The 13,271-nt window shown below is 45.2% G+C and overlaps 1 protein-coding gene across 1 annotated transcript in view; it reads left to right on the forward strand.

Moving 5' to 3' along the window:
* Window positions 1-13,271, forward strand: part of CCDC146 (coiled-coil domain containing 146) — a 140,665-nt gene that overhangs the window by 16,027 nt on the left and 111,367 nt on the right. Inside the window, exon 2 of the mRNA XM_019543608.1 lies at window positions 2,084-2,250. Coding sequence (XP_019399153.1) covers window positions 2,098-2,250 — 153 coding nt within the window. The 5' untranslated portion in view covers window positions 2,084-2,097. The remainder of the gene's footprint in view (window positions 1-2,083; window positions 2,251-13,271) is intronic.

Consider the following 13,271-nt stretch of genomic DNA (forward strand, 5'->3'; position numbering starts at 1 on the left):
TGTCAATGATTGTGTCTAACCTTTGTTGAATCCTGCCCCCTTGGGGCATTGTAGTGTCCACTATACCCTCTGATTTATGCCTGTTATGTTCCCAGTATTAAAAGGTATATGGTTAAGTCCCCATTGGTGGTCTGGCTCTGCTCTAGAGGGCAAGAAAGTCCCTACACCTCCCACAGTGCTCCTGCTTTGATCCCTTCAGTTGGAGAGGGGGTACCTCTTGGAGTATCGCCCGGGTTATACAAGTGCTACAGAGACCAACTAGGTGTCATACTATTCTTGACCTGCTACTCACAAACAGAGAAGAATTGGTGGAGAATGCAGAAGTGGATGGCAACTTGGGATGATTGTCATGCAGTGGATGTGATATACCTTGACTTTAGCAAATCTTCTGATATGGTTTCCCACAACATTCTTGCAAACAAGCTGAGGAAGCATGGGTTGGATGAATGGCCTGTAAGGTGTATAGAAAACTGCCTGGATCATTGGGCTCAGAGGGTAGTAGTCAATAGCTCAATGTCTAGTCAGCAGCCGGTATCAAATACAGTGCGTCAGTCCTGGGGCTTGTTTTGTTCAATATGTTCATCAATGTCCCTCAGCAAGTTTGCAAATAACATGAGGTTGGGAAGAATAGTAGTTACACAGGGGGTAGGGCTAGGATTTAGAGAGACCGTGACAAATTGGAGGATTGGACAAAAAAAAAATCTCATGAGGTTCCAGAAGGACAAATGCAAAGTCCTACATTTAGGATGGAATAATCGCTTATACTAATACAGGCTGGGGGCTGATTCTCTAGGCAGCAGCTCTGTAGAAAATGGCCTGGACAATAAACTGAATATGAACGAACAGTGTACCCTTGTTGCAAAGAAGGGTAATGGCAAACTGGGCTGCATTAGTAGGAGTGTTGTCAGCAGACTGAGGGAAATCATCATTCCCCTCTATTTGGCACTGATGAGGACACATCTAGAGTACTGTGTCCAGTTATGGCCCCCCCACTACAGAAGAAACATAGACAAATTGGAGAAAGTACAGCAGGGAGCCACAAAAGTGCTTAGGGGATTGGGGCACATAAGTTACTCAGAGAGACTTAGGAAACTGGGCTTATTGGGCACTTTTACACATGCTCTCAGAGTCAGAGAGGAGGCATGGCATTTGAATTAGAGCAGCTCTGAGAGCCACTCTAATTAAAGCACCACCGTGTCTTATGTATCAGCATCCTCCCACTTAAAAGTGGTGGCGGGAGTGCTTGAACTAAAGCTTGTTCAACAAACTTTAGTTCCAGTGCCCTCCCCCCCCCATCATTAAGCATGGGGACACTGGTACACGAGGTGCAGAAGTCTGCTCTGATATGCTGGAATTCCAGCACATCAGAGAAGCCTCTGCACTTGTGTATAGGTACCCATTTAGTCTGAAGAAGCGGAGACTGAGAGGGGATTTAATAGCAACCTTCAACTACCTGAAAGGTGGTTCCAAAGAGGATGGAGCTAGACTGTTCTCAGTGGTGGCAGATGACAGAACAAGGAGCAATGGTCTCAAGTTGCTGCAAGGGAAGTTTAGGTTAGATATTAGGAAAAACTCTCTCACTGGGAGGGTAGTAAAACACTAGAAGAGGTTACCCAGAGAGGTTGTGGAATCTCCTTCCTTGGAGGTTTTTAAGACCCAGCTAGACAAAGCCTTGTTTGGGATGATATAGTTGGGGATGGTCCCGCTTTCAGCAGGGGGTTGGACTTTATTACCCTGTGAGGTCCCTTCCAACCCTAAATTTCTATGATTCTATGAAACAAACTACTGAAGAAACTTATTGAGCTATGCCAATTTGAATCTGTATTTTTGGTGCATCTTCTTTCCCAACTCAGTTGATATTGAGGGCTTTTAAAGCTTTCAGGCAATGATAAAAACACTTATCTCACTCTATACCTCTCTCATGAAAGCAGAACTCTGACTTGCTTACTGTGTAGCCTTCCTTATTTTAATGCAGAACACATGCCATATCACTTTATCCTTTTCCCCTTCATCCCTTATTTTGAATAATGTACGTTTCTAAGGATCACCATCAATACTGAATGTTGATGTTTTTTATTTGCAGAATTTTGAAAAAAAATGAGTACTGATGAAGAAAATACCAGTTCCAGTGACTCAGAACCAGAGACAGAAAGGGAAGAACCTATCTATGCCATAGCTCCATCAATCAATATCCAAGATGAGGGATCAATTGATGTAACTGCAAGTCCTGCATTTCAATTCCTAAATGAGGTACTGTGAGCCTAGCATTCTAGTATTTATACTATACCGTATGTGAGCAGGATGCCTGGATCCATCAGAGGGGCATGTTAGGACCTGTTTCTCATGCCTGAGCTCATTCTCGCCTGCTATGACTTGATGGGAATAAAAAAACCAGTAAAGAGCTCTCAGGTGGGAAACTTCTGATTTAATAAAGGCTATAACATGCCACACCCCATCCTGCCACCATCTCCAGTTGCTGACGTGGGGTCGGGCTCCCGCTAGCACAATACGAATGTCAACTTGGGCAGCAGCCTCTCTATTCAGGGAACATAAAGGACAGCTCTTCTTGTGCTCCCACTCCCACAAACAAATGGCGCTTGCCATGCCAATACTGCTTACAGTGGCTTGCAGGCCCGTCACCCCTACCTGGGATAAGCAGGGCTCTTTAATAAGACACAATCACTGGGACCTCCGCATCCGCATCTGGTCCCCGCCTCACTTATTCACAGTCTCTCAGAATATTGGGGGTAACTGTGCTGGCTTCCCTCAGTCACAGTCTCTCATTAACACGGAGTACCTATCCCAGAGACTGCCATGCCAGCATCGTTTGCAACTCTCTGCAGGTTCCACCGTCTGCTGCCCACAGGAGAAAGCTTCCCCACTTCCTCCCTTGTGCCTGTGCCTCCACATAGGAAAAACTGTTCCATCACTCTAGCTGGTTCCTAGCCACTGCTTTGGTTCCCCTTCCAGGGGAAGTCTCTAATCAGTCTCAGGTCTTATTATACCAAGTCTCTAGGTGGTAATTAACACCTCCCAGCTGGCCTGGTCACTGGTCTGTGAAATCTTAATTGACAATTAACAAGTCTTGGCTCAGCTCCCCAGCTGGTCTAGGCATGCCTCACTGACAATTAACGCTTCTCTTGGGCAGCTCCATAACAGGGTCACTGGCTCCCTGTTATATTATACTATACTATATTATACTATACTATACTATAGTAATTGTGTGCATTAGGCCATCATTTAGTCTAAAACCCAGCACTGGTTGAAAAGTATTACCGTATGTTGTCTGCTTGATAGCCTGTGTGAAATAAGTGGCTGGACTGAGTAATTTTTAAGTGGGTAGGAATCCCTGTTATAGAATTGTCAGCAGAGATGTTGAAGATTAATAGAGGATGGAGACAAATTTCTGCTTCATTAGAAATATTAGGTTTGTTTGGATCTTTTGGAAAGTTTCTGCTGCTGTTGTCTAGGTTGCACGTCTCCATGGGGTAAAGGAAGATTTAATTCTCCAGCGAAATCTAGTGTTCCAAATCCAGAATCATTCACAGATGTTAAATTTGCTTACAGGAGGAAAAGTTTAAAATTGGAATATTTTAATGTAAAATCAGATACCATAATAATAGATCATAAAGCACTACTATTACCCCTACTGTATCTGATAGTTCCATGTATAGCTTTCCTTCTTTTATCTTTCACTTTGTAGAATAGGACTGTGCATGACAGGTAGATCTCTTGCAAAGTAGAGTGTACATAATATTTTTCTACACAGTCATAATTCTGAGGGATTTAACAAAAAATGATAAGTGGCTGAGTTCTAGTGGGGAATGCTGAGGGGCTCAGTCTGAGCAGGCTTTGCTGTAATTAATCCTGTAAATATGGTAGTTCCATAAACAGGACACCTGTATGCCCTCTTCACTTGAGGGGAGTCTGGGCCTGGCAGCAGGCTCCAGGGACTGCTCCCTGATTGTTTCCCTGTAACATTTTAGTTGGGTAACTGTTAGTCCCTGCATTAAAAGATGTAGAGAATCTTGAAAGGATCCAGAGAAGGGCCACAAGAATGATTAAGGGCGTGGAGGACAAACTTTATGAGGAAAGACTGAGGGATCTGGGGAAAAGAAGACTGATGGGGGACTTGGTGGCCATCTATAAGTATGTAAGGAGTTAATATCTGGAGGTGGGAGAAAACTGTTCACTAGGGTGCCCTGGGGGAAGACAAGGAGCAATGGCTATAAACTGTTAGAGGAAGGATGTAAGGAAGAACTTCTTTATGATAAGGGTGACCAGAATCTGGAATAGACTTCCCCAGGAGGTGCTGCAGTCCCCAACCTTAGAAGTCTTCAAGAATAGACTGGACAGACACCTTGCTGGGGTTATTTGATCTCAGCAGTTTTCCTGCCCAGAGCAGGGGGGTTGGACTCAATTATCTTTTGCAGTCCCTTCCAACCCTTAACTTCCATGATTTTTATGATTAATACTATCATTTTGCAACTGTTCTGTTGCAAGGGTGGCAGACTGTTCCTGAGAAAAAGAGTGAAGCTCTGAGGGGAGAAAAGGTAATCCCAGGGAGGACAGAAAGCTGGAGAGAAAAGGATAGTTCTAGGGTGGATAGATTAGAGAGGAAGGAATAGTCCCAGGGAGGACAGAGTGGAGTCTGAGGAAGGACAGAGGGAGCTGCACTGGCACAATAAAGACTGTTTGTTTTGTACACCAGACTGCTCAGCTCTGTTTAGCATGTCAGCACTTCAACCACCCCATTTGATGAAGAAAACACCCCCTTCCTGGGAGCTGCCCAAAAAAGAACAAGCTGTCTGAGGTGGTGACAGTATAGATCACTGGGAAGCCAGAGACTAAGAAAAAACAGTCACAAAACCAGAGGTCTGCCCTTTGTGAAGCCATGTGGGGGCTGGCTTCAGGGAATCATTCAGGAGAGGAAGCCAAATAAGGTTGCTTCTAGGGGAGTCTGTCATGGGGTGGGGTCCCTAGGGATGGCCATGATGCCCCTATGGCCCTGTGACCTTGCTAGCTTCACCCCACGGGTGCCTTCTATTCTTGCCTGCCACATCTTGATGGTTAAGATAATAGATGGTAGATAGGGAGGCTGCCCTCAAGGTGCTATGTGGTTGACCTCCTCACTATGCCGTGTGGGTTCTTAGACCCCTTGCTGGGTCCCTCTCTAAGGACATACCTCATGGGACACCCCAAGCCTTAAAGGCTAGATGCGTAACTCCAAAAATGCCCCTTTATCACACCCCATGCCTCGCAGATGGTATTCAAATGTTGTCCCTCTGGGGCCTTGATATAGCTCAGCCTTCCTTCTTTACTGGGACCTTGGCTCTTCTGCTCCCTCACTGCGCCCTCACTGGCGCTGGGCTCTCTGCAGCCCTGTCTCTGTGCGCTCACTGGCCCTGGGCTTTCCACACTGTAGTGTGTCCCAATGAGGCCTCCTCCCCACCAATAGCCTCATCCCAGTCCGCTGGTCTAAATAACAATGGAAAACACAAGCCCGTGGGGTATAACTTAATATAAACAGTGCAGGGTGCACTCTGTCCCTTTAAAAGAGGCAAACTTCTCCCCAAGCATTAAGTACCTTGCAGCCCAGGGTACCTAGTGAGCTCTGGGAGCCCCATTAATCCTGTAAACAGCATACTAGGTGGCCACAACATCTCTGGGTAGTTCTTTTCTGCAGGCTCCTTCCCCTGGCTGCTGCCAAAGAACTAACCTGCACAGGCCTCAGCCCTGTGGTTTGTATGTGCCCATGGCCCTGCCTTCTTCCAGTCAGCTGACTGGGTGCAGGTGCAGGCTATTTCTCTTGTTAGCCTGCTGCCATAGTAACCTGCACCTGTGTGGGGTTGCTGCCTGGCTCCTAGGGCCCTCTCTGTAGGCAGATTCTGTCCTTAAAGTAGTAGACACTTTAGTGTCCTGTGACAGAGTCCCAAAGCAGAACTTCCCCTCAAGAGTGGTGCAATTCTGTGGCAAGGGGCACCTGTACACACCACGAGTTTTAATCCTCAGTAAATTTAAATTAATTTATAAAACTTAAACTTATTTATTTTGGAGCATTGCATCTATGTTTACACCTACTGTGTTCTCAAATGAATTAAGCTGGGTCCCTGGTGCTGCAGGAAAGCGGGATGGCCCAGTGCTGCCTTGCCCTTCCCCCCCCCGGCTCTGCCACGCAGCTGTGGAAGCAGAGAGCTGGCAAACCTCACAGGGAAAAAAAATGGATGCAATTTGAAAGTGAAAGCAATTCAAAGGGGTGAATTACAAAAAAGTTGCAGCACCATCTGGTGGACAAAGGGGCTCTTTACGGGTCTTTGAGTGCCTTTGTGTTTGCACACAACGAATCCATGGGCGCGATGCTTTAATTCCTGGTGAGCCAAACTAAACTACTGTCAAGGAGTTTTAGTTTAATGCACAAGAAAGACTTTTAAAGCGTTGGGAAATCCTGCTCATGCAAACAGACACGTAGTTGCAGCATATAAAACGGCAAAAATCATGGGGTGTGCATGAGCCCAATGGGTATATGAAAGGACAAAAAAAAGAATAAACCACATTTTAGTTGCAGAAATAAATGCATAGCTTTCATAAAGATTGCAAAGACTACAGAAAGTCACATAATTAAAGAGCTTCCCAGGCACTGTGTACGATAAGCAGTAGAAGAACCCTTTTGGAGTAAAAAAGCTCTGCAGGGCTGCCTGGGTTTTTTTTTTAGTAGTAGTAGTAGCTTTTTTTTAGGTAGTTTTAGACAATATTCATTAAGACTTTTTAAATAAAACTGAAACTTAGACATGCTTTCTTTTAATTTGGCAATAATTATACCCAAGGCTAATAATCTGGTGTTTGACTTTAGCACTTGTTTAGTATGAATAGAAATAGAATATGCTCTGAGTTCACTGAACTCACAATAAAGTTGTTATATTGGGTGCAGGGAACACCTTCTCAGTAGAATAAAAAAAAAAAAGCCTCACAAGGTAGTATACTATAGGACACTCTCCCAGATGTTCAGTTCAGTTCAAAGGGATCAGTTAATCCCAAGCATTTAATTAAACAGGCACTGTGAAATAATAAAAATGAAAAATTCTAAAATGAGTTTCATAAATTCTTTCTCTAAGCTTTCACTAGTTTCACTGTATAATGGATAGATCCACATTTAAATTTTATCTTAATCAAACTGTGCCTAGCTCTTTTTTTTTGGTAAGAGGGGATACAAGGAGATAAAGAGACTGGAGCCATGTACAAACATTACAAGTAAAACAGTATAAATGTTCGGAAACTAGAACATAATGTTTATGCTTCTTTGAATAAGGTCATCATAAAATGTTTGGCAAGACACAAAATCAGAAAAGAATCTCATAATTTAGCCTTTCCATATCACTAAGCCAAAATAGAGTTTAACATTTAAAGGCTATCTTTGCCATAGACTTTTATATGCTGATAAATATAGGGAAATGATTATTCTGTACATTCTTAGAATAATTTATGTCAGATCCATTGATCTAATCCATTCTTCTTAAAGGTTGATTGATCTAGTATGAAAAGGAATGGGGGAGAAGAGCTTTGTCTGTTGGGTGGAGGGCATGCACCTGTTTATGCCAGAACAAGAGGTGTGTGGCTTGAAATCATGCAGCCCTGACTCAGACCCCTGTCTGCCATGACACGTAGGTACATTGAGCATTCACCCCTCGGGGGGCGGAATGGTCTCCCTCTGCTTGGTGTTAAAGGAAGAAAAATAAGGGAGGCTCCAAGTATGTTACAGACCATCCTTGGGGATGCTCTGTTCTTAGATGTTTCTAGGGGCTCCTCCTCCACTTTACCCCATCCACTCACGAACCAAGGCTCATTAGCTTTATGGTGCTCCTGGCTCTAGGTGTATACAGTCAGCCATGAATGGCGCATGCCTCTGGTGATTGGGGGGCACAGCTGTGCCAGTGGCGGCAGGAGCATGGTAGTGGCAGCAGGAGCAAGGCAGCAGTGAGCAGGGAGCTCAGCAGACGCTACTGGCACGGGTCGGCGACTATCTGCAGGTCATGGACTGCCCACAGACGCCACTGGTAGTGCCGGCGGTGGGGTAGCAAGTGGCAACTGCCTGCAGGCGCCACCAAGAGTGTTGGCAGCACCTTTTTGTAGGGGGTTCACCGCCACATGCAGGGGGTGCACATGCACCCGCATGCACCTCCTACATGTCGTCTCTGCAGTCAGCTGTATTTAGTATTCCTCTTTTCTAGAAGTTCCTGATCCAGATAATGCCCCCAGGTTGCTTAAAAATCTATGCCTAAGATACTCTCAAGTCTTCACTGTCAAACTGGCAGCAGCGATCAGTCAGGCTGTGGACCTTTACAAATCAATGTCAGCTGTAATTAATTCATTAACTAAGAAGATCTTAAAATTAATTCACAAATCACCAAAGTCCATATTCAAGTTCATAAATCAAGAAGATCCATAATTAATTCTAAAAACAATAAAGTCCATAATGAACCCACAGGCTCTTTTGCCTCAGTATGGCCTCTAATTAATTAGCCCACTTTGTTCACCAGCTCACCCTTAATCACCTCAGGGTGTGCAGCTGTTAGGCACTTCCAGCCACTGGCAATTTTCCAGTTCAGGCCAGAGGCTCCATTTGGATACAACACACACACACGCACACAAAGCAAGAAAAACAAAAAAGGAAAGCAGTGTCCTTCATGTCTGGGTGCTGGGGTCCTGGAAGAATCCTCTTTGGGGCAGTCCTGGATCACAGGAGGGTGGGATGCCCCCTGTGGGTATCCTGGCTGGGGAACCAGCTTGGTGCCTTACTGGCCTCAGTCTCTCAGAGCTTGATGCAATCTTGGTGTTTTCTACTCTCTTGCCATTTGGCTCCACTTGGCCTTTTGTAGTTGGGCATGAGCATCAGATGTCACTCTCCATGCACCCCTCAACTCTCAGGGAGCAAGTATTTATAAATCAGGTGTTTGCTCACTGCTCTGTGACCTCTGTCTCTGCACCTGTATCAGGTAAGTAGTTAGCGGTTCCAGCCCTTACTGGGCATTTTATCAGGGTAGTCCAGGGTCTTTCTGTGCTACCCAAGCCCTTCCCATGGGGCACCTGGCTCACTTGACAGGTTGTGCTGTGACAGGGGCGCTGAGAGCCTGCCTGGACTGGCCCTGACCAGCAGGCAGGGGTGTTCCAGCAGCCTCCAAGGAAGCTGCCAAACCAGTCCCTCTCCCCAGCCTCCCCTCCCGTCAAGTGGCAACTGTCAGCAGTGGCTTAGGGGCAGGGTGAAACAGAGCCCCGTGCCATGCAGCCCCCCCGCCCCGCTACCATTCCTGGGGTCTTGGAGGGAGCCGGGCTGAGCCTGTGCAGCAAGGGAGGGGCTCTCTTCCCTTCTACCCCCTGCATGAGTGACTTGACAGTGGCAGCCATGGCTGCCATGCCTGAAGCTGGGGTTGGAAAAGGGAATGGAGCCCCACCCACCGCATCGGCCCAGTCCAGCTCCCTCCAGAGCACTTTTGGCAGCCTCACAGCAGAAAAAGTGTAACTTCTGTACACACCTTAAGTGACAGAGTCATTCTTCCTGGAAACAGTGTCAAGGATGTGTGTTATTTCAGAAGACAGTCTGGGTAAGCAGCCAGAACTTCCTCGTACAGCAGAACAGCAACAAAGCTAAACCCCAGCCCCATGCAAAAGTAGTAGCAACACTGTTACTTCTTTACTGTAAGAAGTTCTATATATCAAATTCTTGTTATTATTTAATAAAGTGTCATTTCCACACCACAATCCTCATTGAGATACTACAGCTTGCAGGCAGCAACTCGCTGGCTCTTTAGCCAAAAGCTACTGCCTCACCAGCAGGTGTGACAGAGTTAGCACCAGGCTCTGCCCATGCTGCTTTCTCAGGGAGAAGTTTTTTCTTTAAAAACCTCCAATAAAGGAGATTCAGCTATTCTTCTGAGTACAATTGAACCCAGTCCTCTTAACAGAAACCTTTTATATACTGAAAAATTGTTAAATATTGTCTTCCCACCCCTAGCTTTCAATTTTCTTTTCTCTAGTCTAAACAAATCCAGTTCTTGCAATCTTTCTTTCTAGGGCACAATTTCTAAATCTCATTTAATTCTTTTTTGCTCCTCTCTGGATACTTTCCAATTTGTCTACATGTTCGTGAAACTGTAGTACCCAAAACTGAGCAGACTCTTCCAGCTGAGGCCTCTCTTTGTCCCATTTCTTGCCCTGTTGGTCCCAATTCTTCCGCTCCTCACTCCAGCTCCTCATAAAAAAATTTTCACCTTTTTCTCTCATCCCATTAATTCTTAGTCCCTATTTCCTTATCTAGTCAGTCCATGTTTACCCATTCCCACTGGGCCTTCAGTTTCAAACTTCACTTTCTAAGCCCCGTGTCACAAATTGCTTTCCCATAAATTTGTTTCCTGTTAAATTGGGAAACTTCTTTCACAATGCCAGCTGAGCCCAGGAAATAGGATCTCATTGAAGGTACAGAAGAAACAGTTTCTCTTCCATCACTTTAGGTGCGTAGATGGCCCACACTCATTGCTGAAATTTCAGGAAAATGTCAGCTCCAGCCTGGAGCACATCCAGTGTCTGTAGAAACGTAGGAATTCAGGAATCTAAGAAATCTCAACTTACGATGTGCAACCTGCAAGTTTTTTCAAATACTTCTAACTTGGCCAAATTCGGGTGGGATTTTCATAGTCAGCAAAACATGTGTCCCTGCAACAAAAGCCCAAATCTTTGCAATTTCTATGTCCCCATTGCAAAGCATTGGGACAGAGGTGCAACACCCAAGGTACATGCCCTGGGCAGCAGCAGCAATGACAGGGGCCAGACTGGTTGTAGTAGCTGATGCAGCTGAGCTGACAGCAGTGGTAGCTACCATTCATGTGCCCCCTCTAAATAGCTGTCCAGGACTAGTGCCCCAATTGCCCATTGCTCATTACGCTGCTGCATAGGACATATCAAAGAACTTACCAAAGAAAAGGTCAACATAAATTTAACGTCATCAAAACATACTTTTACCTCAGCTTCCAAAAGAAATCTAAGGAGCATACCAAGCATGGCAAAAGTCAGCCCAAATTGTTAATGTGTGGTAACATAAGCAATTGAAAACAAAGTCTTTATAATGAGAAATGTTGCACCACCTTAATAATAGATGGTACTACCACTCTGGCCTGTTACCTTAAGATTTACTTTTTACTGCAAATTTGAGTAGATAAAGTGCAAAGACCTTTAATATAATCATAGAAATATAGAAAATTAGGGTTGGAAGGGACCTCAGAAAGTCATATACTTCAACTCCCTGCTCAAAGGAGAACTATGCCCAATTATATCATTTCAGCTAGGGCTTTGTCTAGCCTGGTCTTAAAAGCCTCCAAGGATGGAGATTCCACCACCTCTTTGAGTAACCTGTTCCAGTGTTTTGCTGCCCTCCTAGTGAGAGACTTTTTTCCTAATATCTAACCTAAACTTCCCTTGCAGCAACTTGAGACCATTCATCCTTGTTCTGTCATCTGTCATCACTGAGAACAGTCCAGCTCCATCCTCTTTGGAACCATGCATCAGGCAATTGAAGGTTGCTATTAAATCCCCTTTCAGTCTTCTCTTCTACAGGCTAAATATGCCCAGTTCCCTCAGCCTCTCCTGAGAAGTCATGTGCCCCAGCCCCCTAACCATTTAGTTGCCCCCTGCTGGACTGTCTGCAATTTGTCCACATCCTTTCTGGGGAGCCTAAAACTGGACAGACTACGCCAGATGTGATCTCACCAGTGCCAAATAGAGGGGGAGAATCACTTCCCTTGATCTGCTGGCAACACTATGACTAATGCAGCCCAGTATGCTGTTAACTTTCTTTGCAAGAACGGCACACTGTTGGCTTATATTCAGCTTATTGTCCACTGTAACCCCCAGGTCTTTTCGGCAGAGCTGCTGCTTAGCAAGTTGGCCCCCTGCCTGTAGCAATGAATAAGATTGTTCTGTCCTAAGTGCAGGACTTTGCACTTGTCCTTATTGAACCTCATGAGATTTCTTTTGGTCCAGTCCTCCAATTTGTCAAGGTTTCTCTGAATCCTAGCCCTACCTCCAGTGTGTACTACTACTACTCCCTCCAGTTTGGCAACATCTGCAAACTTGCTGAAAGTGCACTCCATTTGATCTTCTGGGTCATTGATGAATACACTGAACAAAATTTGCCCAAGGACCAACCCCTAGGGCACTCCACTTGGTACTGGCTGCTGATTAGACATCAAACCATTGACTACTGTCCCCTGAGCCCAATGATCCAGTCAGTTTTCTATCCACCTAACTGTTCATCCAACCCATACTTCCTTAGCTTGCTTGAGAATTTTGTGGGAGACCATATCAAAAGCCTTGCTAAAGTCAAGGTATATCACATTTACTGTTCTTCCCCCACTCACAGAGCCAGTCATCTCATCATAAAAAGTAATCAGGTTGGTCAGGCATGAGTTGCCCTAGGTAAATCCATGCTGATTCTTCCTAATCACTTTCTCCTCCTCCAAGTGCTTAGAAATGGTGAGGACCGGCTCCATGATTTTTCCGAGGTGAGGCTGACTAGTCTATAGTTCCCCAGATCCTCCTCCTTCCCTTTCTTAAAGATGGGCACTATATTCGCCCTTTTCCAATTGCCAAGGACCTATCCCAATCACCAGGAGTTTTCAAAGATAATGGTGTGTGGCTCTGCAGTCACATTGGGCAACTCCTTTAGGACCTTCAGGTGCATCCCTTATGACCCCATGGACTTGTACACATCCAGATTTTCTGATTTTCTAAATAGTCCCTAACCTGTTCTTTCACCACTTTTGGCTGCTCACCTCCTCCCCAAACTGTGCTGCTAGGTGCAGTAGTCTGGACGCTGACCTTTGTCTGTGAAGACTGAGATGAAAAAGGCATTGAGTACTTCAGCCTTTTTTCCACATCATCTGTCACTAGGTTGCTTCCCCCATTCAGTAAGGGACCCACACTTTCCCTAATCTTCCTCTTGTTGCTGTCATACTTGTAGAAACTCTTGCTGTCCCTTGCTACCTGCAACTCCAATTGCACTTTGGCCCACCTGGTTTCATCCCTGCATGCCTGAGTAATGCTCTTATACTCCTCCCTAGAATACAGTGTTGTTGCTTTGACATTTTTTTGTAGAAGTAATAGACAAAATTGTTCTCTCTACAGTTTTCAGCAGCAAGTACTTGTGCTTTCTGTCAGTCGGGCTTTTCATTTCTAAGTCACATTTCATTCCTTTCAGTGACACACACAGTTGGTTTTCTTCATTG

The sequence above is a fragment of the Crocodylus porosus genome, unplaced genomic scaffold (genome assembly GCF_001723895.1).
Source record: "Crocodylus porosus isolate Cpor-Errol unplaced genomic scaffold, CroPor_comp1, whole genome shotgun sequence".
Classification (NCBI taxonomy): Eukaryota; Metazoa; Chordata; order Crocodylia; family Crocodylidae; genus Crocodylus; species Crocodylus porosus.